Source organism: Manacus vitellinus, unplaced genomic scaffold (assembly GCF_001715985.3).
Source record: "Manacus vitellinus isolate BGI_N305 unplaced genomic scaffold, ASM171598v3 scaffold_79_pilon, whole genome shotgun sequence".
Classification (NCBI taxonomy): domain Eukaryota; kingdom Metazoa; phylum Chordata; class Aves; order Passeriformes; family Pipridae; genus Manacus; species Manacus vitellinus.
The window spans coordinates 874,913-899,459 of NW_021940812.1; the positions used below are offsets into that span (position 1 = coordinate 874,913).

The 24,547-nt window shown below is 39.5% G+C and overlaps 1 protein-coding gene across 1 annotated transcript in view; it reads left to right on the forward strand.

Moving 5' to 3' along the window:
- The window catches only part of DPP6 (dipeptidyl peptidase like 6), a 250,442-nt gene that overhangs the window by 94,804 nt on the left and 131,091 nt on the right, over nt 1-24,547 (forward strand). Inside the window, exons 4-5 of the mRNA XM_018084951.2 lie at nt 14,705-14,799; nt 17,099-17,173. Coding sequence (XP_017940440.1) covers nt 14,705-14,799; nt 17,099-17,173 — 170 coding nt within the window. The remainder of the gene's footprint in view (nt 1-14,704; nt 14,800-17,098; nt 17,174-24,547) is intronic.

Genomic DNA, 24,547 nt, shown 5'->3' on the forward strand with positions numbered 1-24,547 from the left:
TTTCCTAATAGTCAGGCTGGTGTGAAGGCAGAAGAGTTTTGGGAAAGAGGCACCTAAGAGATGAGCACCTAGGAAAAAACAGAGGGAAGAAATGAGGTGCATAATTTCAGGATATGCTGGGCAAAAAGCACATTCAAAGGAGGACTGTAAATGTGTGATGGAGGAAGGAGGGCTCTTCAGGGTGTTTGGGCCTCTTGTTAAGCCACTGATTCCAATTACTACACACTCCTGGTAGTTTCAGCAGTGATTTCCAGAAACGTTTATGTCTCCACACAGTCCATCTTTAGGTGCCCTCTATTCTCTAGGAGGAAAAATGCTTACTTTTAGTTTTTCTTTCTTTTTTTTTTTATTTTAATCAAGTCAATTTTCCATTTTTCACACTGCCTGACGATTTTTACTTGGTGCAAATCACGTTTTCCTGACTCAATAGCTTTCCCTGAGCTTGCTCCACTGCTCTTGGACACTTGTTGAGCATGGAATGCTTAACAAGGATTAATTAGACCAGTATGTATTCTACTTGTTCCTTTTAATGAACATTAAATAAATATATGCTGAGATACCATAATTAAATAATTTGAAGACAGGAAATACTGTATTTCTGGTGATTAAAATTTATATCAGATCTTTTTAACTGGAAATTTAGCAGGCAAGGATTTACTTATCTAAGAAAAAAAGTCCCCTGTGAGCTTGGATCTCCTGACTGTATAAAGCTGTTGAATGTATGAAAAGCATTACTTTATTTTTCTTACAAGAAATAGTACCATACTATAATTCATTAGAAGAAATTTAGAATGAGATAATTAGAAATGATCAAGGGAATATAATTATACTTTAAAACCTTACATCAGTGGAAATTCAATTAAGAACAGGAGACCAAAGGTTTGCCCAGCCCCAAATCCTGTCTCCATGAGAGGCAAGATGTGTGTGCACAAGGAGCAAGAGGGCAGCAAACTTCATGCTCTTTTTAGGTCAGGTAATTATCAGATCCTCTTCTATATTTTCTATTTAGTTTCCCGAAATATTTTTCTCTTTCAAGACATGTGCCAAGTGTCCTCCAGAACCTCTTGCATTCACCATGTCTTTCATCAACTAGTTTCTCTGACCTGTTGCATGAGGAAGAATGCCTGGGAGCTTGCTTTGTCTGATCAGCCTTAGATCAGTAGCTTGAATGAATGTTTTCCATCTCTACTGTATTAATTTAGAGAAGATGGGATGGGAACTACACAGAAGAATTGCCCAGAAATATCAGAGTTGGCTTCTCAAAAGTGTTCACGGTATTCGGGTTTCATGGCACTTGAAGTGTATAAATGTAGTATCATCTGTTTGACCCTAAAGAAAAGCCAGACGATTTTGTGGTGTTTTAGACATAAAATCTGTAGGTCCCTGTACCGAATCATGCCACACATGCCACACTGAGTAATCATGATGTCATAAAATCAGGTGATCTGGGTCCCCAGCAAGACATCTTCGTATGAAACCAGCACTGGGTCTGTACACACCCTCCCAAGTTTTAAAGCTGAATACTTTGGTGGCATCTCTTTCCATTGCCAGTAACAAGGAGTAATCTGTGATAGAAAATAAGATGATCCTGTAAGTGATCCCGAGACAGACATGGCCCTGCACGGTGAGAAACATTCCCTGATTATCAGAGCACAACACCTCTTAAAAAGCACTTCTAGTCTCATGCTTAGCAGGAAAAGAACCCCAGGTAAGACACAAGTATGAAGAGATGAAAGAAGCAAAACAAATTGCAAGGAAAAGGAGTATGGGAAACAACTCCCTAGAGTATTTGAGTAAGGCAGAGAAAGAGCTGAACATGTAACCAGGTGTGTGTATGACTGGCCAGGGAGTTTGCCTTCACAACACTGACAGCTGGGTATGATGCCAAGTCTTCATTTTGTTACTTGACTTAAAGTCCAAACTTCTGGGCACAGGTGACACACAGAAATACTCTACTTTGATTCAAAAAAGCAATGTAATAAATAAATTTTTAGTGCTCATAAATATTATCACAGTTATTTCTAAATGGTCCTTCAAATGTTAAACTTATTTGGAGGGTAAATGGAGAGAAGGCAATGTTTACTTTCATTAGAATAGATATTTTTAAAATGTCAGGTTCTCTTGAAGTCTTATATCTGATTTCCAATGCTTAAGTTTCATAGTAATTCACAAAATCTGTATAATCGTCTTCAAAGCATTTTAACTTTTCAGGGAAGGCAGGATGACATGAATGGAGAAAAGTAAACAAAGTCTAGTGTGAGAACAGTGGGAAATTTCAATGCTTTAGCCGAGAAAATTTAAAAAAAGTTTCAGCTCAGAAGCATTTTATCCATAAGGGGCAAAAGTTTGGATCCATCGGATAAATTATTGTTATTTTGGCATGCACTGGACCTAATAAAAATTAACTGTACAATGGATGGTGAATCCAGCAGTTCACATAGACTTTGGTCTCATTGCAGTTATGATACATGTGCTCATTTTCGCAGAGTAAACCATTCCAGGGTCTGCTTGGAAGTGTTGGCCTTGCCATTCATGCACTGTAGGAAATCTGAATCTCAGACCTTCAGGCAGTCTGAGAAGAACCACCAAGACTTGGATGAACTTCTAAAATCCACCAACTCTGCCCGAAAAGTGTCCAGAAAATTTTCCAATACCCTTAATTTGTTATCACCCTAATAAACACTTATTCTCTGCTCAGCAGTCAATTTTCCTATTTCCTGATGGACAAGAGCCCATACCCAAACCTGCTCCTGCAGCTGGCTCTGGATGCTCTCCCAGCTGGAAGCATCAGTAGAGAGTGGAGCCAGCGAGGGCTGAGCTGGCCCATCGCCCCACGGGGGGTTAATGCACACGTGCTGGACCACGTGAAGCTGTTTTCCCTGTTTTTTTGTTGCTTCAGTTGATGGACTGACTCATTTTACAAGACAAATTGCTTGGAATACTCATGCATAAGACAAGACCCTTATTAATAATTTGGAGGTATCTTTTCCTTCCTTATTCTCCTTCCCAGGGGACTGCGGGCTGTGAACTGTGACATAAAAAATGCCTTCAAACACTTAGTTAAAATATCCCCGAGAGTATATGTGTACATATATATATTTGTTCCATGTATTCCATATTTTCCTTCTCACAGGTGTTAATTCCAGGACTTGTGGAGCAAGCATTTGTGAGACTTTGCTATTACCTTTTGCCTTGGAGCATTTAGCTGATACTAAACTCGGCAGCATGCATAAGATATGACCTTAAAGCAAATTAACCTTTAACATAAAAATATGTTCTTTATTTATTTTTTATTTTTAATGCCTCACGAAGGACGATAATTTTAGAACTTGCACCACAAGAAAAGATAGTTTTAGGACTATATACTAATAATTACAATATTCATGATTTTTTTTCTTTCCTAACGGGCACAGAATTGCTAATTTAACTAAACTATCAAGCCAGAAGAGTATGAGTATGAAAACAGGAGAGAGATTATTAGAATTTCATAGTTTTTACTTCCTATCCTTCTTCTGGGTCAGGAAACTGAGAACATGTAATCAATTTTCTGTTGCAATCAACTTTTTTAGGGGAAAAAATATTGAACTATACTCAGGAGAGAACAATACTGAAAATAACACGTTTTTATCCAGTTTGAGAGACGTTATCACCTTGATCATACATTGAGCTTGGGTTGTTCCATCCGAAAAGATAGATTGTAGTGGGGATAGACATGGTCCAGAGAAGGATAAAGACCATGACAGAAGAATGAAAATGCACGATAAAAAGAGTTACCCTGAGTTATAAATAAATTATGTAAGGATAAATAAAGAAAAATATGAGGAAGTCAAGTTCTTTTCATTGAATAAGGGCATTCTTTGGTTTTAATGCCATCTGCTGAAAGTTGTTAACTCAGTGAGAAGATATTATTGGACAAAAGGTTGATGAAAACTGGAAGAAAGGAGTAATTACTCTTAACCTTAAACCAAGTGTTCATATCAGCTGCTTTGCTTCTGCACCAGCATCAGCATGTTTGCCCTCTTAGTAAAAACCACTTTTGATTCAAGACCAACATCACAGAAGGCAGTAAGTGTTCCATGATGTCAGTTCCACAGTGGAGAGAGGAATAGGAACAAGAAGTAGTAAAATAAGGAATTCAGGAATTATTTTTGGCATTTGGTATGGGACTCCTTGTAGGAGCTGACTGAGTCACTGCAAGCAAACCTAACTGATGTGAGATGTTAAGGGAAAGCTACTCACTTATCATAGGATGATTTGGGTTGGATGGGACCTGAAAGATCATCTAGTTCCATCCCCTCTGCTATGGACAGGAAGATAGTCCACTAAACCTCGTTGCTCAGAGCTCCATCCAACCTGGCCTTGAGCACTTCCAGGGATGGGGCATCCACAGCTTCTCTGGGTAACCTGTTCCATTGCCTCACCACCCTACTTGGCTGACACTATTTTTTCATTCCCTCATCAGCTGGATTAAAAATTACAAGATTGTATGTATAGTTGCAAAATGTTTCTCCATTAATGGTTCCCTTGCAGTTAGGTGCAGGAAGACTGTTCTCCTCCAGGAGCTATTCCTTGCCAGTCCCCTGCCAAGCATAGTCTCCAATTATTTATTAAGAGTTCTTTGCAAGCGTTGAAAGTGTTTCCAGTGGCTTTGTAATATGGTGCCCTCCTGTGACCAGTCCAAAACCAGTAATCACACACTGGTAACCAAAATGTGTAGGTATTGGATTTCATGTTTATCTGCCTTGATTTTCAAAAGCCTGAAGTCAGGGTGATGCCCATGGCTCCAACAGACTCCTCACACAATTAGGCTTCAGCACAGTCATACCACGTCTGAAATGACAGAGTAACAAAAGGGATTGTGAAATATTGCCTGCAAAGGTAATTAGAACTTTACCTGAAGCTGTATACACAGTGTATCTGCTCGTTAATGTACAATGATCTCATTCAGTCTGTACTGAAATTTAAGTACTCTGCCCACGATAATAATAATGGGAAGAAAAAAAAGAAAAAGCATTCTATATCTTCTTTCTCTCCATCATGACCACTAACAAGTGTAATTTGTTTAGGGGCAAAAAGAACCAGGAAAGGGAATGCACAGAGGAAATAAGAAAGCAAGCTGTGGGGTCACATTTTAATGAAAATTTATCCGTGGGTTCCTTTTATTCTCAGTGTCAAATGGATTATTATGTTTATGTGTAATGCTTTGGGTTATGCACTCCTCTGTGTGAAGCCAAACTAAATGAGGCAGACAAGACCTGGTGCATTTGGCAGAGAAGGGAGGGGTGAGGGGTGGGTGTCACTGACTGATGCTTCACTGCTCTGGGTGACAACCAGGGAGTGTTTGGAGCAAGTGTTCCTGCATGGAACAGGCAAGGTGTGTATGACCAAGCAGGAATGATAGCTTGGGCTCTCATCTGAGATAGCAACTACAGTGGCAAAAGCCCTGGAGGTTTTATGTTCCTGGTAAAATCTGTGCCACTCTGTATTTGGGGCTGCACACCCACGTTGGTCACATTGTGGAGTTGGGATAAGCTGGTTCATGCTACCTGTTGTCTGCACTTTGTTTTTCTCTTCAGTTGCATGATGAGACCATGAAAATTAGATGGGGTATGGATAGAGGCATCAGGAACCATTTTCTGGGAAATTAGTTGTTTGGGGTCAAATTGCTTTTGGCCTGTGTTGAATGTGAGATGTTTCTGGCAGGGAATCAAAAGGGCTGAGTGTAATCTGCTATCTCCAGCTGTCCTGTAACCCAGGGGTCATCTACACTATTCCTGCTATAGCATTTAGGGTTTGAAAAGCACATAGCATGAGCCCAGCTGAACAGGAGAGGAAGATGGCAGAGAATTTTTGAAGAAGATTTCTCAGCTCTAGAATACACCAAAGTCAACTCAGTGTGCTGCAAAGCACCCCTGCTGTTCTCAGTCCTTTCAGAGAGAAACTGAGGGCAGCAAGCAACAAGGTGTATGGTTTTACTGTTGTTGTTTTTAGGATTTTGCAGTAGTTTCTGTAATCAAGGTGGTTTGCCCTGGACGGAATAAAAATGGATTTAGATCAGGGAATTTCTCTTTTTTTTTTCCTAATTGTAGTGTATTTCTTTTCCCCCCTCCATGTGTTATAAAAGCAGACAGAAGCAGGGAAAGGAGTTATTTGAAGTTGAAACAAGATCTTGGTTTCTCACATGGATTTCAGCTTTTCAAGCCTGTGCCACTGAGACGGTACCTGAGCCTGCAGAGTTTCCAGACTGGGGCTCTTTGAAGGGAAGTTCTGTCTCATAAATGAGGCAGCAGCAGAATTATACCTGGTTTCAAATTTGGGACTGAAATTTCAAAGGTGCGCTCTGCCCAGATTTCAGGCTTGGTGCTGAGTCTTCTCTCAATTATATGGAATAAGCTTTTCTTTTTTTTTATTTGAATCTTGAAAGATTTAGGATTAGCTAAAAAAGAGAAACAGTCTGGCATTACTGATTTTTACAGTTTTAGGTTTTCTGAAGACTCAGTCTTCTTTGAGCTTTTGACAAGTTAATTTACAAGCCTGCTAGAAGATGCATGTTGATATGGCAATTTTCCTGAGCTATAATTGTGTTTTATTTTACTAGTACTACTGTAAAAACACTATATCGGTGCACCAAGGGCAACTGCATTGAGATGATGAGCAATTAAAACAACTTCTTGCATAATAAAGCACATTCTATCAAGTTGCACTTACTTAATATACCAGTGCGATGTGTTATACAGTATTTAGCAAAATTATGGTAAATCACCTATTTAAAGAAGTCTTTCTTTCAGCCTCACGTGTGAAAAAAAAAAAAATCCTGGGAACAATAAAAGGATAATGACCCATAATGCCAAAAAGCTAAAAATGGGATTTCAGTTGTCTCCTGGAATTAAAGGTTGTAGCAATGTTGTTAAAGGCAAGCTGTTCTCTCTTCCCTGCTGCTCCTTGTGTCAGCATCACAAAGTCTAATAAATTCTTACTTATTTCTGCCAGAGTAGCAAGGCAGGAGGAAATGGAGTTGCTGGTGTGTGCAGGTGGGTTAAGACAAAAGGCAGGGTGGTGGAAGGGAACTGGGATGAGTTACAAGTGCCAAGGTCTACAGGGATCATCCCTAAGGACCAACTCTCACTGAGAGTGGGATAAAGTTATGAGTATGGAAATGGATTTTGTTGCTTTTCACTGTTCATGATACTTGCCTCCCACTTTCTCTGTTATCCCAGCTTACTGCAGCACCAGGGAAGAGAGGATGGGAAGTCTTCCCTGCATTTTCTCTTTGGGAAGCAGTTCCATATCAAAAAAATCTTTGCTTCTGCCTTGGGGAGGGAATTTCAGAGTCACTTGTTTGTGGGTACATCTTATAAATATGAAATAGATGCACTGCAGCATGTCTTGAAAGAACAACAGATCATGGCATTAAATGCATCATCACAACAGTCTTATTTCCACCTGAGTTTGTGATTGCATCTGTCTGGACACCTGAATAGGTTTCCATCGGGGACTGATTGTGCTTTTATTTTGCATTCCGATCTATGTGGTGAAGTTTTGCAGCAGATAGCAAGCGTGCACAGTCCTAGCATTTGTTCAATGTCTATTCTTAGTGCTCTTCTGAGGAGTAAACCCTACCTGCCCCAGGGACTGCAAGTCCTCGAAGTCCACTCTTCTACATGACCCCAGTTAGGCAGACACTGTCCTAAGTGAGTCGATAATCCTGCAGACCTAGTAAATAAAATGCAATTTCCCCTTTCATGAAAGCAAAGTAAAATAAGTATTTCCGTAAGCCTGTATGTGTTCATCCTCCTCCCTGTTCATATCATGCTGCACCTTATTCCTCCTGTTTGGTGGTCCTTGTTAATGTTTGCTGCATTGTTTTTCTGAAAGTTTCTCTTTCCTCTGTGAATTTACCCTGTTCTGTTGTTTACCTCTCTGCTTCCATTATGTCCAAGCTTTCTCTCTCAAAACCAGCCTCTGAAGATAAGGCCAAGCTTCTGCTGCATCTGGCAGTATTAGGTGTTTTTTTTTAAGGTTTTGGTGCCACACTCAGCAACCTGTTAACCCCAGCTTGTCCTATTTCCACCCTGTGTGCCACTCAGAAAGCCACTTTTTTACAGGAAACCCTGAGTCTTCCCAGTTTACTTTCTCTGGGAGATGCTCACGTGAGCTGTGGGGATGCTGGTGCTGATGGGCTGCTCTCTCACACTGGGCTTTGCTGCACGTGGACTGGTTTGTGGATGCAAATGCTGATAATCACAGTGATGAACACTCCCTACTGCTGAGCCACAGCCAGCCTGGGTGCCTGCTTCAGTCGTGGTGCTGTTCCCACAGAGACACACTCTGTTGCAATGGGAAGTGTCAGCCTCCCCCAGTCCTGCAAATGTGGGTAGTCACTACAAGCCAGTGGGTTTTTCCTGTGTGCTGCAGATTGTCTGTGGATAGTCTGAGTTTACCTTCTCCACCTAGACCCTTCTCTTTGGCTCTGGTGTGTGTGTGTGATGGGTTGAGAGCTGTGACATGCCCAAGTCCACCTAAAGGGACACAACCACTGTTTTCCCCGCTTCTGGTCTCTATCCACTGTGCCAGGACTCACCTGGCCCTTCAGAAAACTTGTCGAAATGCTAAACAAGCATAATATTTTTTTTTAATTCCACTACCTCATCCTCATGCATTTTTCCAGATGAATACAACTGTCGTACATAGTGTTGCCAGTCTGAAAATACCAATTCTATCTGAAGAAACATCTGTCCTACTAAAATTGCAGTCTTCCTGCCTGTTTTCTTGTCAGATGGTGAGTGCTAACCAGGTGTGTCTGATAGATACCTGTCTGTGAGGACTCCAAGAAACCCCTTGGTTGGTTCAGGCACTGCTGTCTCCTCAGTGAAGGTGGGCTCAGCCTGGCCAAGTGTGGAGTGATGCTGTGCACCGTGGTGGGCAGTGCTGCAGGACTCGGTGGGCAGTGCTTCAGGGGATCTGCAAGCCTCATCCTTCAGATGTAAGATAAGATCCTGAAGATCTGACTGCTTTGGGTCATTAAATGCCCCACAACAACTTTTCCTCTTATGAGGAAAAACAGAAGGGTGCCAGTCCTCTCTTGCTGGCCACATGACACTCCCTGTGCCAGTGCAGAGCTCCATCCCAGCAGCTCACGTGGCCTGGGTCCCTGAGGATGATGCAGGCTCATCCCACAGGGCATGCTGCCTTCTGCTCTCTTGACACAGCATAGTATGGTTGCCAATCATGCTGGTCACGCTGGTATCTGGAGGTTCATTTATCTGAAATGGTTTAGAACAACTTCAGGACTTAAACTTCCTTTATTCACCAATCTACCTTAATCTTAGGGATTGAGAATGATAATTCCCTCGATGCTGGCTTTCATCAGACTGAACCTCATTCAATTACCTTTCATGTCTCTTGATCTGAAACTACAGGACTTGAGAAGTTGCCTTTTCCTCGAAATCTGTGGCTCTAAAAGACTGGAGTGGTCCTAACACTCCTGATCCTACCTTCTCTGTTTCACTAACTCTTGCTTCTAACTTCCTCATGTGAATTTTATAACCTTTTTTGTCTGCTTTTAATTCACCAGTTATTCCACTGATAGGAAATTTTGATTTCCTTAAAAATATTGTTTTCAGCGCTGGATTTAAATTCTTATTACTTCTCATATTTTGTCACTAAGTTTTAATTTCTGTTTTCCATAATCTCTGACAAATAATGAAGATTCTCCTCAAAAGCATGCAGGTCCTGCTAGTATCTTATAAACCATTCTCTCTTACAAGCCAGCATTACTGAGTCACAGAATCAACTAGGTTGGAAAAGACCTCTGAGATCATCAATTCCAACCTTTGACCTAACACTACCTTGTCAACATTAAATTTGTGAGCACTGATGATATTGCAAATCTGTGTTCCTGTCAATGGATGTAATTCCTTCAACCTCTTCGCTCTGCCAGTGCTCAAACTTACTCCTTCTAGAAGTAAAGTTGTCCTAAACCTTCTTGTCTGTGACGAGCTGTTTATTCTGGTGCCCAGTCTGACACATAGCAATGAAGAACATGGTTGGTTCAGGTAAGTGCTCCTCTATTGCAGTGCTGGGTCTCTCACCACAGCAATAACTTAGGCTATTTTGTACTCGAGCCTGGCCCTTTTCAGTGGTCCATAGTGAGGCAGCCCTATTTTAGGGATGATAGGTGATATATCCTGCCTGTCTCATAGATCATAGAATGGTTTGGATTGGGAGGGACCTTAAAGGTCATCTCATTCCAAACCCCCTGCCATGGGAAGGGACACTTCCCACTAAACCCTGTTGTTCCAAGCCCTGTCCAGCCTGGCCTTGAACACTTCTAGGGGTGGGGCATTCTCTCTAATACGTCAGTTTATCAACTGTCCATGAATTTTTGTACTCTCCACTTTTATATCATGGCAAATGGTCCATGCTGTCATCTTGCTCTCTTTATGTTGTCCAGTGTTTTATTACTGGCTGTTGAGGCTGCCTCTGAAGATTGAATTGATGACTTGGCTCCACGAATGATACCAAGTGACAGCCTCGTGATCTTTCTCCTCAGTTTCGACTGCCAGTTCCAGGTTCAGCATCACAACAGCACCAGTGGGCAAATTTCCAGAGACCCCATGCCTTTTCCAATGGAAAAACTTTGGAAAGGGTTGGCCAGCTAGCATGCCTGAAAATGCAAAACCTGCATTGGGACTACAGTGCATAATGCATTATTTTCTTAAGAAAAATCCCTTATTTTTATCTTCTTTTTCATCCTAAAAAGGAGGCCAGCAGGCAGAGCTGCCAGGCTAAGCAAACCTAGGTGTGTGCTGTTCCTGGTACTGCAAGGGACACGAACTCCCTCTTGCTAGGTCTGTTTTCTCCGAGTGTATATTTCCTGACTGAATTTTAGAAAGATGTGTACAAAGAAACAGAGAAGATCTGACACTGCAAATATGTCATTGGTCTTGGGTTTTCTGATTTCACCCTTTCTGCTTAGCAGGTTTTCAGAAGTTTCTTCTGAGGATCCCCCATTCCTCTACACTGACTCTGTACAGCCCCAAGGCTGCTCCATTATTTCTAGTAATCACTGTTTTTTGTAATCAGTCACTTTTGTAAGTGTGACTACATATTTGTGTCTATACTCACAGATACTAAATACATTCTACCAACCAGACAATTTCCTGGAAGTTGAAAGTGGGGTGAGGAGTTAGTGAAGTGAACTTTGCTATTGAATCAAAGAATCATAGAATGGTTTGGGTTGGAAGGGACTTTAAAGATCACCTAGTTCCAACTCCATGGGCAAGGACTCCTTTCACTAGACCAAGTTGCTCAGAGCTCCATCCAGTCTGGCCTCAAACACCTCCAGGTATGGGGCATCCACAACCTCTGGGTAAAAAAGAGATGGAAGAAATCCAAGAAAGATTGAAGAAATGGAATAAATGCTTTTATGCCTGAAAGTTATAATTTTCAGCATCATTTATACTGAACACCAGCCCCAACGAAAGGCAGATATAAAAAATGAGATGCAGTGATGACCTTTATCAGCTGTGGTGACAACTATAAATCAGGCTGCAAATTCTCATCATCTCACTGGACAGAATTCATTACAGACAGAAGCTGCTGCTTTCTGTGTTTGATTGAGGTATGTCCCATTTAAATAAATGCTTTTGCACTGGAACAAATCACACATTTCAAAACAGAAGTCCAGGAATATTATTCATTGATTCTTTTGAGGACTAAGACCAGCTAAACCTCACAGTGTTTTGCTTGGAATATAATGCAGATCAATTTGTTCTTCTCTTAAGCAGACCAATTTTCTGTTCATTAATTCGGATGCTGTGTTGATGGCTCGTATTGAATATAATAGCAAGATTTACAGCCCTAACAAATCACCACTGCTTCATTTATTCTTCCTTATACATTCTAGATATGCATGCAGCAGATTAGCACTTGATTTTAAACTTGTTACACTTTAACAAATAAAGGGAAAGTGTGTTGTCTCCTACTTCCAACCATGGAGCAACTTTTATGTAATCTTCTTCAAGTTTCACAGTTTATTAAAACATTATGTTTTTTTGGAGCATAGGGAACAATAAAATTTAGTAGCAATGCCATTATGAGCAGTAATGTAACTTCCTTCAGTTCCTGTGATGTTCAAAAAACAGGTCCACAGACTCATTAGATTAATAAGCTACTTTACCTGTGTACTGAACTTCGAGATGAGTTTCATTGCTTTTTTTTCCCTGTAATTAGGCAATATCCTGAGAGGCTTACAATTATCCAAATGCTTTTTCTGTCTAGCATGTAGTGTGTAATTGGAAAACATTCTGTGTTGTTGACATAGGGTGATTATTAAAGCAGTAATCCCTTCCGAAATGTCTGATAATTAGGTAATACTCTGTCTCTCAAGTTCAGTTTTTCTTGTTATTTCTGGAATACTTGAAAATAGTAATGTGGACTGTATACTTTCCTCATAAAAAATGATTCCTCAGCCTTCATGGCCTCAAGTTGTGTAGGAAGCAATTACACTTTTTCTTGTGTTACTTCCTAAATTGTTGGCAAAAAGACATTTCTTCAGGATCTGGACACAGAAACTGGAAGTTAGAGTTGTAAATAAGTTAGTGCTGGATCAGACCCCAGAGATTGTCTCCTCTGGTATATAGTCCAGGACAAGGGCAAATGTTTAGGGAAGATTCTAAAAAGCAGGTGAATTTCTCAAGATGATGATTCAGGATATTCTTCTAGTCCCTCACAAGGGCAGGTTTGAGGGCTTCCTGAAAAGCATTTCCCTTCAAGACCCATAATCTTTGATGGATTTTTCTTCCATTTTTGTAATTCTTGTTTGGATCCACCTGCAGCCTTGGCACCCACTCTACGCTGTGGCTGTGACTTCTACAGCTTGTTTGCCTTCAGCATGAAGAAATAATCCCTTTTATTTATGTTGAACCTGACACTGACTGGTGTCATCTAGTGCTTCCCAGTATTTATTTTGGAAAAGGCAGGGAAAGAGCATGCATTATTTATCTTCTCCATACTGCTTGTGACTTTTTTGACTTCTGTCACAGTTCTGTTCCATCAGTTCGTTCCCAGGTTTAAGAATCTTAGTTCATTCAGTCGTAAATTGTATGAAGGAATATTTTAAAGACAAATGCAAGCCTTAATTTATTTCAGATCCATCATTTTTATTCAGGGACAAAGGTGCTGATAAAATTTGTTCCGTAATTTAAAAAAAAGAGATGCTTTGAGAACTTTACCTATGAGTCTGAAGAGAGGTTGCTCTGATTTGGACGCTGAGAATCATAAAGTCTTTAAAACTTTGTGGTTTGGAGACAATCATCAGTATTGCAGCAACCATTTGGCCTCATGGGTTGTGATTTATCCCAAACTCAGAGCAGTTTTTTTCTTCCTCAACTTACATGTAAATCTGTGATATGCAGGAGGAGATTTTTTTATTGATAGCAATAAGTAGAGCATAGAAGCTTTTCATCTGCACTTTCAGAGCATTTCATAACGTAATGACTGTGATGAGGATTGTCATCACCAGCTTGGAAACAAAAGACTGAAAGCTGAATAAGAAGTGTACTGGGTCTGTACACCAAAGTTTTGAAAGTCTCTAGACCCAGTGTTGTCTTTAGCAGGTTACCCCAAGCTGGGCAGTGCACACCTCTGAGGTTACATTGAGATGGATCTGTGCTTGTACAAGTCCTGGAGGATTTAAACTCCTCTTTGACTCATTTCTGGGGCAGCCACAGTGAGGGTAGGCAATGAGGAATTGTTTCCCTGACTGAAACTGGAAGCAGAAGTTTAGTAGGATCCATCAGTTCTCAGTCTCAATTTAGCCAGGTTGCAAAAAAGGCATAACCCCAGTCCTGTGCCCAGAAAAGCTGCTGACTCTTTTAATGGCAGTACCCTTGGAACTTATGTTTTATCTGTGGGACAGTGCATGTAAACACTGATCAAACTTGAGCTTCAGTTTAGGACATCCCTTTATTATTATAATGTTTTTCATCCTGAACCTTTGACCTGCTGCCTAACCCTCATTTGGAGTTCCTTTCATATGTCTATCCCAGCCCTTCTGTCAAGTATGTTGTGAGCTTTGAGAGCTGGACACTGCCCTCCCACTGTGCAGCAGCTACCAGAGGGATTCTTGTCCTTGTCCAGATGTCCTGAGAGCTGGAGTAGTCCCAAAGTGCAATAGAGACGAGCTGATTTGTCTTTTTTTTCATGTGAAAATGGTGATTTCTTTACATGCATCTCCTCAGGTAAAAGTTTGCAAAACAAATGTCAGAGTTGGAATGTCTGCACAATATTAGGTTCCAGAATCTGCTTTGTAGAGGGTGATTTGCCTTTTCTTCCTAAGCTTATTAAATTCCTACAGAGACTGTGGATATTGGAAACCTTTAAGCCTAGGGAATGCTTTTTGACTTTGTCTTTTCTACACTAGCAATGTAACAAGCAGTGTATGTGCATTCAAAACATTGCATCCAGCTACAAGAAAATGTGGCATAATAAACACGTGACAAACACTAACCGTGAGTGTCCTGAAACCCTGTCTATGATGAGTGTCCTGAAAGCCACTTTTATCAATGGCTATTTTAAAAAATAATCTGTGTTCTTCAGAAGGAAGTTCCCAGTAGTACTTTTGGTTCAAGTCCATAATTAGGTTCCACACAAACAAACAATTTCAGATTTCCTTAATGTTCTTTTGTTTTCCTCCTTACAGATACTGAATTCATTTATAGAAACCAGAATGGCACAGTGATTCTGAGGAATGTCGAAACTAACAATTCAACAATATTAATAGAAAACAAAAAAATTGTAAGTATTTTCTGTAATGAGTAGCTGAATTTCATGGTCCTCTTGCAGCTGGATCAGTAAAGCAGAAAATGACTTGGGTTTCAACTTCTTGTATTGTCAAGGAGAAACAATACACTTAATACTATGGGCTATGCAGTGATGGATAATGTGAAAATGAACTCCAGCTTTTATTATTATCCTGCAAGCTCAGTTTCTCTCATACTACTGGAAAGTATCATATAGATATTTGAAGCTAGTCTTGCATATCATATATAATTGAAAGATGCATAATTCTCATCTTTGCATGTTTAATATAGAAGACAATTGATATCATTTTCTGTCGGTTGTTGTCATTCTCTCATTCCTCCATGCAAATACTTGTCCTTTAGTTTGCATATTTGCTGATTTTTCTTGCCTAATGGCTGAAATGTAATTTCAGTGTTGTTTATGACTAGTGTTGAGGAGTGGAAGTAGAGTTGCATATGAGAGAAACCCTAAGAAATTATTCTTAAAAGATATTAGTAGGTGGTAGAGTACTACTTATAGTGATAAAAGTGGTTTGTAGCATTGTTTTCTGTAGTAGATGAAACCAGCATTGTGGCAGAAGTTAGTACATTAATTGTATTAAATATTTTTAATGAGACAAAGAATTTGTCACTGAGTTATTATTGCAGGACCCAACCTTAAACTTCAAATACTGCATTTAACCTTCAACCTTTGCTACATCACATAAGCAATCCTCTTTTACCTTTCTTTACAATTCTGCTAAGGGTGAAGGCATGAGCTGGCTTCCTTTAATGTCAAGGTCTGTTGAAGTCAAACTGCTTCTATTTTGCCTCCATTTATTCCACTGTTTTGTTGTGGGTTTTTTTTTATTTTTGTGAGAAAAACACGTTGCTATAAGATAATCATACATCTTCATGCCATTGCTTCCCTACTGCCTGTTCCACCCTTGTTCCTCTGCCCTCTCAAATCACCTCCACATTAACCCAGGAAGTCCCAGTGCAAGAGCTGCTGTTACACCTCACCCAGCCATGTTGTCTTTTTACTCTTCCTTCACAGCCCTGGGTCAGAAAACTTTTGCTACATTGGCTTGTTTTCTTTTTTCCATATTATTAGTATAACATGGAGATATATAAAATCTCCCTTCATGCTGACACTACTGGCTCTCACACTCCCCCGTACCTCCCCCATCCTCATCTATGCTGGGCCATCAGCCCGTTAGATTGCTCAGAGAGATGATGGATTTCCCATCCCTGAAAACATTCAATATCAGGTTGGGCAGGGCTGTGCTAGTGGAAGGTGTCCCTGCTTACTGCAGAGAGTTGGACTAGATGACCTTTAGAGGTCCCTTTCAACCCAAATCATTCTATGGTGGTATGACCAGTCCCCTCCACCTTTGGCCATCCCCTGGGCTCCTCCCACACCACATCCAGCATCACTGGCCTTGGGGAGGACTCTGTCAGTAGGGTGCTCTGCATTTCTCTGCAGCTCAAATTCCCTGTTTCCCTGCAGCCCAAACTCCCCTTTCCATTTTGCTCTATGGGAATCTCTCAAGGACTTACATCTACTGTGTTAGGTGAGAGGGTGAGGTTTAAAAGGCAGTGAGTGGATGAGTGACATGTGAGTGCCACCTCTCTTTGACCTTGGTGCCATCTGTGCCAGCAATGTATTATACTGAAACACACTGGCAAGGAGAAATGGCTTCACTATACAAATGAAAAGTGGAGCAGGAAAAAGGTGACTCCTGACAAGTCTGAGATATTTTGGCATCTCTTCTTGTTAGCAAGACTTACAGTGCTGCTTTTAGCAGAACCCCGGTCAGGGTGCACCTGGAAAACCTTATCACCACAGCATCCCAAAGACTTTTAACTGGGGAAAATGGAATAATTTTCCTCAGTGTTGTCCTAATTGGGAGAGGTAGTGGTGTCTCTAATACTAGTTTGCTCCAGAAGCTGTTTACTGTTTGTCATCGCCTGCACCGGACAGTGGATACAGAGAACAAAAGGGAATTAATAAATTTCCATTTATCAGAGTTTTCTTCTAACTACTGCCTACAGCTGCCACCTCACCAGCCACTTTGCAGTAAGAGAAAATTCTGATTTTTTGAGATAACTGCGTGCTCTGAGTCACAATGCATTTAGTCTTTCTCTTATAGGTGCCCACATAACATTTCTGATGTTTGAAAAAAGATATGATATTTTATTTTCCAAAATACTTAATCTGGTAGTATTTTTTATTTTTAGTCATAACAATTAATTCTAGGTGTCATTAGCTTGAAAACAAAAACATTTATTTCAATGTTTTATTTATTTTCTAGGTCTCCCTAAAGGCCATCCGATATGAAGTATCACCTGACCGGGAATATGCACTTTTTGCTTTTGATGTTGAACCAGTAAGTAAATTAGATTTGATTTCAAAATACACAGCCAGTGGCAAACCTTTTTTTTTTTTCCACTTTTATGCCAGTAAGATGATATTTCAAATTAATTGCTTCCTATGAAACAAAGTAAGAAACCCCCTCACTTAGCAATTCTGAGAGCATGTCACACTGCCATCTAGTAGAGGAGAAAGGTATAAATCAGACCGTAGAGGAAACACTGTCATTGCCAGGATTTTATACTCTTTGGGAGGGGGATTGTAAGGACACGTCTTTGCTACAAGTATTTCTATTCCTCTTCTGTGATTTTTTTTTCCACGGTGCCTTTTTCAGCTACCCTATAAATTTCTTCCCCAGAATAAAAAGCTACTGTCAGTGTCTCCCACAACTGAAATAATACATTAATTATGGTGTCACCATTCCCAGTGCTGCAGTTAGGGTTGAGCTATCACTTTCATTATAAATCCTTTTCTTCAGAGGTTTAGGTATAAATCACTCATAAAAAATCACCATTAGGTTGCTACTAAGTTCTAGATTACAGTGAATTTTCTACCAAACTTCAAAAGTGAAAAGTGTAATGAGTCATCTTTAAATGATGACCAAAGAATCAAATATGGGAGAAGAAATTCTTCTGCATGAATAATATTTATATTCTTTTTCAATTTTGCTGGTATAAGGCCTGAAATATTTGAATGATAGCTATGCTGTAGTACTTGGGTGAACTATAAGCCCTATACATTTCATTTCCATAATCTAGAATTGCACCAATTCCTCAAAATGAAAATAACTAATTCACTAGAAACTGTAATTCTTTTTCCATAATATAAATAAAATGTCAGCTGCTAACCAAAGGAAATTTGTCAATCCTTTAGGTAGTAGATGTTGTGGCTCTGTTGCTCATCTGAATTCTCTGCTATCATCTTTGGAGTTATTCCTGACTCAGTACTATAATAGTCAGGGGAACCATGCCTGGTGTTAGAAAATGTTAAAATAAAACTGTATCAGAAACTTTAGGAATAATTCATAATGATTTTTCCTGGGAAATTACAGCCCATGTGACTTCACTTACCTGAAGCTTATCAGAGTTCTAGACAGAGATGGATGTTGAAGTGTTAATTCTAAACATGGGGAAGACAGTCTAAGGGCCACTGAGCAAGCAGAGCCTTTCCCTAAAAGCCCCTCACTTTGTGAGCCAGAGATGTTTTGTAAAATTCAGTTCTTTTAGTGGAAATTGGCCTTTGGCTTTGGCTTTGCCGACACTGCTCAGATGCACTGTGCAAGTTGGAAGAGCCCTGAGGAGAAAGGGCTTCCTCAGTTCCTCTGAGAATGACAGGAAAAGGTCTATAATGACAAAAAATATAATAACATTACAAAAAGAAATAATGTCTAAAAAAGGGTAACAATGAATTCGCTTTTTATTCTCAACCTTTATCCACTGAAAGGGCTGCCCACTCAGAAAATCTGCAAGAAGCAAAGTTACAGGGGCTTTTGTGGCTTTGTGCCCAGCCTGTAGAGGAGTGCTTGATGTAGGCAATGTGGAAGGAGGGGGATGGGGATGACAATGGAAAGGGATGGACTGGATGTGTTTCCCCTGCATCCTCCTCTCTGCTAGTCAGTGCTTGCAGATCTGTGAGTTTGAGGTACAGGCAAGTGTGTTTGTGGTCCCTGAGATGCCTGGCTGGAGAAGATAGAGCAGCACACAGCCATGTGCCCCTTTCCTCACACCACATCTTCTTCCAGAGACAAAAAAACAAGGTGGAAAACTGAAAAATGACCTTTGGGAAGACTTCAGAGTGTGACATATCTGACTCAGTGTAAGAGAACGTTGCAAATTGTTCAGATATTCATATATAGCAAGAGTTCCTGAAATAGTCCTCTGAAGCAAAATAAAACAAAACAAAACCCCCTCTTTTTTTCCTCTAAGACCCATGTTTATGGAGAAAACAAAGTTTGTTAGTCTGACTTCTTTTGGTTTTTTGTTGGTTTTTTTTTAAGATGAAGCATACTAATAAAAAGGTAGTTAGATTCATTCTTGATTGTTGCATTCTTAAGCCATGATGGGTGGCTCTTTGAGTATTAAAGTAGCAATAACTGTTAAATTACTTCTTCAGCTTTCTTCTCACTTGGTATGCAGACTGTGGCTACAAATAATTGCATCCTAGTTAGTTTTTCACATTTTCTGTATTTCAAACTGTATTCTTGGACAAAATTCAAATTATGCTGTTTTCTGCAACACAAGAAATTGATTAGTAAAGCTGTGGGCATTTGTCCTTGTTTCAAAGTCAAAAGGAAATTTCAGGAGATGTATTGGCAAAGGACATGTCTTTAAAGATTAATTCTACAATTTCAAAAAGGGAATGTCTTGTAATTTTTGTGTACTTATTTTATAGGTGTCAGAAAGTGTTTCTTTTTTTTTCCATTTGTAAGTGTGATGTGCTGCCTTTTAATTGTTTGTGGATATAAATGTTTTCATCATTTTTGTACACAGTATAAGTTGTGCTTTATTTACATATGTGTATAATATCTTAATATGCATAATATGAATTATCATTTATCTGAATTCTGACATGAATGGATTCAATCTCCATTTTTAATACTAGCTAGGAATAAACATCAAAATGCAAGAGCACAGTGTGTCACTCCACTGAAGTGGAATATTTTAAAGAAAAGTGCTGCGAAGTCATTTCCTGCCAATAATAGTTCCTCCTATAGTTCTTCTATTTATTTGCACAGAAGAATCTCTGCTCAGTGTTGGTCTGGGTAACAGCACTGACACCCACATTGGAATAACACAGCACTGAACTGGCAAACACCTATTTTGCAAAGCCACTGAGGCAACTAATATGTGTTTTCCTGCTGTATCCCTTCATCATCTTAAAGGATAATGAATTAAAGCATGTTCCTTAAAATATATTTCTCCCAGGAGGCTTGGCAGGCAGCTGTGAGACTGGCGTGGGTACACTGTGGCTAGTCAGACTGTCAGGTTTCATTGTAAATGCTTTTTTGCAGTGCTTATATTTACAGAAGTTTAATCTTTCAGGCAGCAATATTCTGGGTAAGCCTTGTGCTAATAGGAAGCTTTTCTAACCTTGAACACAGAAGATTTGTTCTTTTTCTGGAAAGGTCATGGGGAAGGCACCAGGCTTCTTTGCCTTCAAATACTCCTGCAGTTTTTCCGTTGTGTGTTTTTTATTTCTTTACACTGAAGCAAGGTGCAACCTGAGGCTGGAACAGCAGGGTGAAGTTTGGGGAAAGCATCGGGGAATAAACACATCTGTAGAGAAGCTTTGATTTCAAATCATCCTTCGCCAAAACAAGTGCATGGGGCTCTGATATAGGGTTTAGTCGCCCCGAAACACACGGACAAATGGGGATTGGCTGAGGCATCTCAGCAGAAAGGGTGCAGAGGGTCAAGGCTGTCTCTGGTGGTGTCAGGCCAAAGCCACTCTTGCCCAGCACATGGCAAGCTGGGCAAGCTCCATGCTCCCTGCAAGCCTCCCAGGGAGACACGGATGTCTGTGGGCTGGAATCACCTCTGTGGTTCTCCATGGTCTCCAAAAGGGATTTCTGAAATAGCCAAGTGACAAAACACCTCTTAAATCCAGTAGTATTTCTGTGAGGGGTTGTGGTAGAGTAAGAGTAAAGATGAGTAAGAAAACTGCTTGTGTGGCTTTCTGTGGCAGAGTTATGAGTGGAGTTTGTGTAATGAAATAAAAGAAATAGAGGAAATAGGTGATAAGAAAAGTGATTCTCTTGAGTGACACAGTGAGACATTAAATAGGGAATACTTAATTGCCTTTATTATGAATAAGTGTTGTCATCATGCACGAGAGGAAATAAAGTGACCAGGATTATTCTTAAAGCTATTTGTCCTTCATCTCCAATTTGCCAGTCCATTACTGTGTTTGTGCTAGTTAAGAGCAATTACAACAGATATCCTGGCTGATTCGGATGAACCAAACTGCAAAGGTATCTGAATAAAGTTAGAGACTTTTGCAGCTAGAATTTTTCAACAGATGCTAGGTAACAAAATTGTTACCTATTTTGCAGTTAAAGAAATACTTTTTTATAATGCTGAAGGCTGCAAAGAATTAATCTTTGTTGTAATTAGAACATACACAACTATTATTTTTTAGAGCAGTTCATATGGTGAGTTCAGTATTTCTGTTTTCCCTGACTCTTGCCACATCTCTAACGGGAGTGATGGGACCAAAGACACTTCAAAAAGACCAAGGCCAGACCATAGACGTTGTATTTAGAGTGTGAATGAAGTAAAAAAGCATTTTTTACAGAAAGCAATATATTACTATTGTTTTTGCCACTATTTCTTACTATTTCTTCAATTTCCTTCAATTCCTTCAATAACAACCTATTCCACTGGTTGTCATGTGGAATGAACAGGTTTAGTGCTTATGGTTCAATTACAGTGTCAATACTGCTTTAATTAGTTGGGTAAAAATTAAAATAATATAACACTTGTTATTTCCAAAACATTAATGGGTATAAATAATAATGAATCCTCACAACTTCCTTTTGAACTAGGTGATAACCATTATTATGATAAGTATGCCTCCGAAAATTAGACACTGTCATAACTATCATCAGTAATACTGCTCATATTGTAGCCATGATATTTATTACTTAATTGAAATGGATTTACCACGGCTAGAAATAGGTTTATATAAATCTGTTTTCTTTCTGTGGCAATAAATATATTTCAAATTTACTTTTTTCATTCCCACCCAGTTTTGTTTTCAGAAACAGTGAAAATTATAATGATTCCATGATAAAGTGAGCACAGATAGAATATTAGAACCATAAAATAATGCTACCTGGTTTAGTGATTGTTGCTTAATTTTTGGTGTTTGCTGTAAATCAGTAGTTTATGAGTGGGGCATTTTGAAGGAAAAAGTTTATGTTTATGGTTTTTCATATCCTTTTTTTGATATGAATGCAGTTTTGAATCCTTGTTGCACATAAACCAGAAGGACTCCTCTGCTGGAAAGCTGCACAATAGAAGGGCAGTGTTCACTATTATTAGCCGGTGGCTAAAACTATTTTTCCAACATTTTCAAGCCTAAAGCACTGCAACTTTGTGTACTTGTGAGAAATAGGTATTGTTATCAGGATAAATAATGTATTAGGATAAATCACTTCCTAAATAAAAAGAAGAAAATAAATCAGTCTTAATAATGTGCAGTTTATATTAGTTAAAATATTTTTCAGTTATTACATCTGTACTTGTGTGTATCTTCAAGCAAAGTATCTTCTCTTTTCTCAACTCACCAGAGGAGTCATTCAGTAGTTTTGTAGTGAGCAGAAGCCAAGTTTTTAATAAATTAGTGGAACCACAAAGACCAACCACTCATTAAATCTGATAATTTGCTAAATTCGGGGTCTTTTCATGAAAGCGACATCTTCAGTTGCTTCCCATAGAATAAATATTACTAATACCATTCAGCTAATCTTTAGTATTTCAATTAAATGCTCACAGCTTCTGAAAATGGCAGTATTTTCATGAACATGCCTGCGGGGGCTTTTGGCGAGATGATTCTGGGGCTCCAGGTTGAAGATGGGGACCACATTTTTTTCTCCTTATTCTTACAGATCCTGTTTTGAGTCATATTGTTTTAACAGCCAAGATCAGTAGTGTAAATAACCTTGTTTAATAAAGTTCTTTTTATCCTCTTTGTAGTAGGACAGCAGCGCTCCAGCTACATTTACATAACTAAAGCTAAGGCTTGTGTGTCCAGAAGTGTTGTATTAACAAGAAAGTGCTAAGAACATAGAGAAGGTTAATTTTGTGGGTGAGAGTTTACTTTGGATTTGAAACCAAAGCAGCAGCTATTGTTTGACAACATTTAGAGGCAATAATTTATTTTAAAAGGAGATCGTGGTGGGATTTTTTAATTATGAATATGATCTATTTAAAATACCCCTTGTGAAAGACAGCCTATCTTTTCTAATCTCAAACCCACCATGCAGAAATTCCCTGATCTGCAATTTTCAGCAAGATAGACAAAACAGAATTTTCAAAGGCGTTGGAGAAGGTTGATTCAAAAACATTTATACACTTCCATTTGCTTTTCTGTCTGACCTGGGGGAGTGTATCTAATCCAGAACATCAGCTTTTCACTGTCACCTTGCATTGAATAAACCAAAGCTGCTAATACATGAAACCTCAGCAGCTGGGAGGTTTTCCTACCTGTGAATCTCAGTGCAGGCAGAAGTAGCAATATCTCTGTCAGACACACCAACACGCTGAGTTCCTCTGTCGTGTGTTGGTATCAGTAGTTGTTTCAGCTTAATTAATGTTTGATATCTGCAGTGGCGCAGAGAGGGAGGGAGGTTTGCCACACAACTCTAGAGGGATTTATGGGTTTTCAAAACTCTATTACAGCGTTGTGCAAACACTGTCTTCTCAGGTGTCCTCAGCCGTGCCTCTGACAGTAGAGCCCTTTTGATGCCAAATTTTGTCTGCTGCACATGCTTACAAAATTACAAATTCTTGCTACAGGAGGGTGGACACACACTTTAATTGAGTAAACATTATCAAGTGGTGGGAATATTTGTTCTTACTGCTCAACAGTCATGGTTCTGTCCAGTTTTTGTCACATTGTTTATTCAGAATAGAAATGTTTGGACACAGGTACAGGCCAATGGAGCAATAATTACTGACAAGTTTAATCCTAGAGATCTCTTTTGAAGGAGAAACCACAGAAAATAATTTCATTGTTGCTAACTTTCAGGACCAATTTTGGACTAACACAGGGGAAGAAAACAAGTCAGACCTATTCTTTATTTTATTTGGTTTGGAGGACCTTTGTGATTCATTTGAAATCCCAACAAAACTCCAGCAGAAACTGTGTTTCTTTATGTAGCCTGAATGGTTCTTTGCTCTTAACAGCAATTCTTCTGCTTTGGCACAGCTTGTTTTAATTACAGAAAAAAAATAGCTTAAACAAGGAGTTAGAGCACACTAAGAGCTTAAAAAAATGAACTGCAGGGAAATTTTAGAGGTTAAGTTCCTTGGGCCATGGGGCAAGGGATTCTTATTTAAAATTAAGGATCTGTCATTGTAACACAGTAGAAACAGCAACAAAAAAGGTGGACTTAAAAGACATATCTCATGTCTGCATACTTTTTCTTTATTTTCCATAAAAGGCAATGAGTGTCAGCAAAGAGGAATGTCTGGGTGGAGGTTGCATGTGTCTGTTATTCATGGAAAATGTGTTTGCACCCCTTAAATGCAAAGAAAGGGTGCTCACCTCATCCTCAGCAGGTATTCTTGGAGTGGGATCATCTCAACATTGAAGGAACCTGGTCTAGTAGAAGGTGTCCCTGCCTAAAGCAGGGAGGTTGGAACTAGGTGATATTCCAAATGATCTT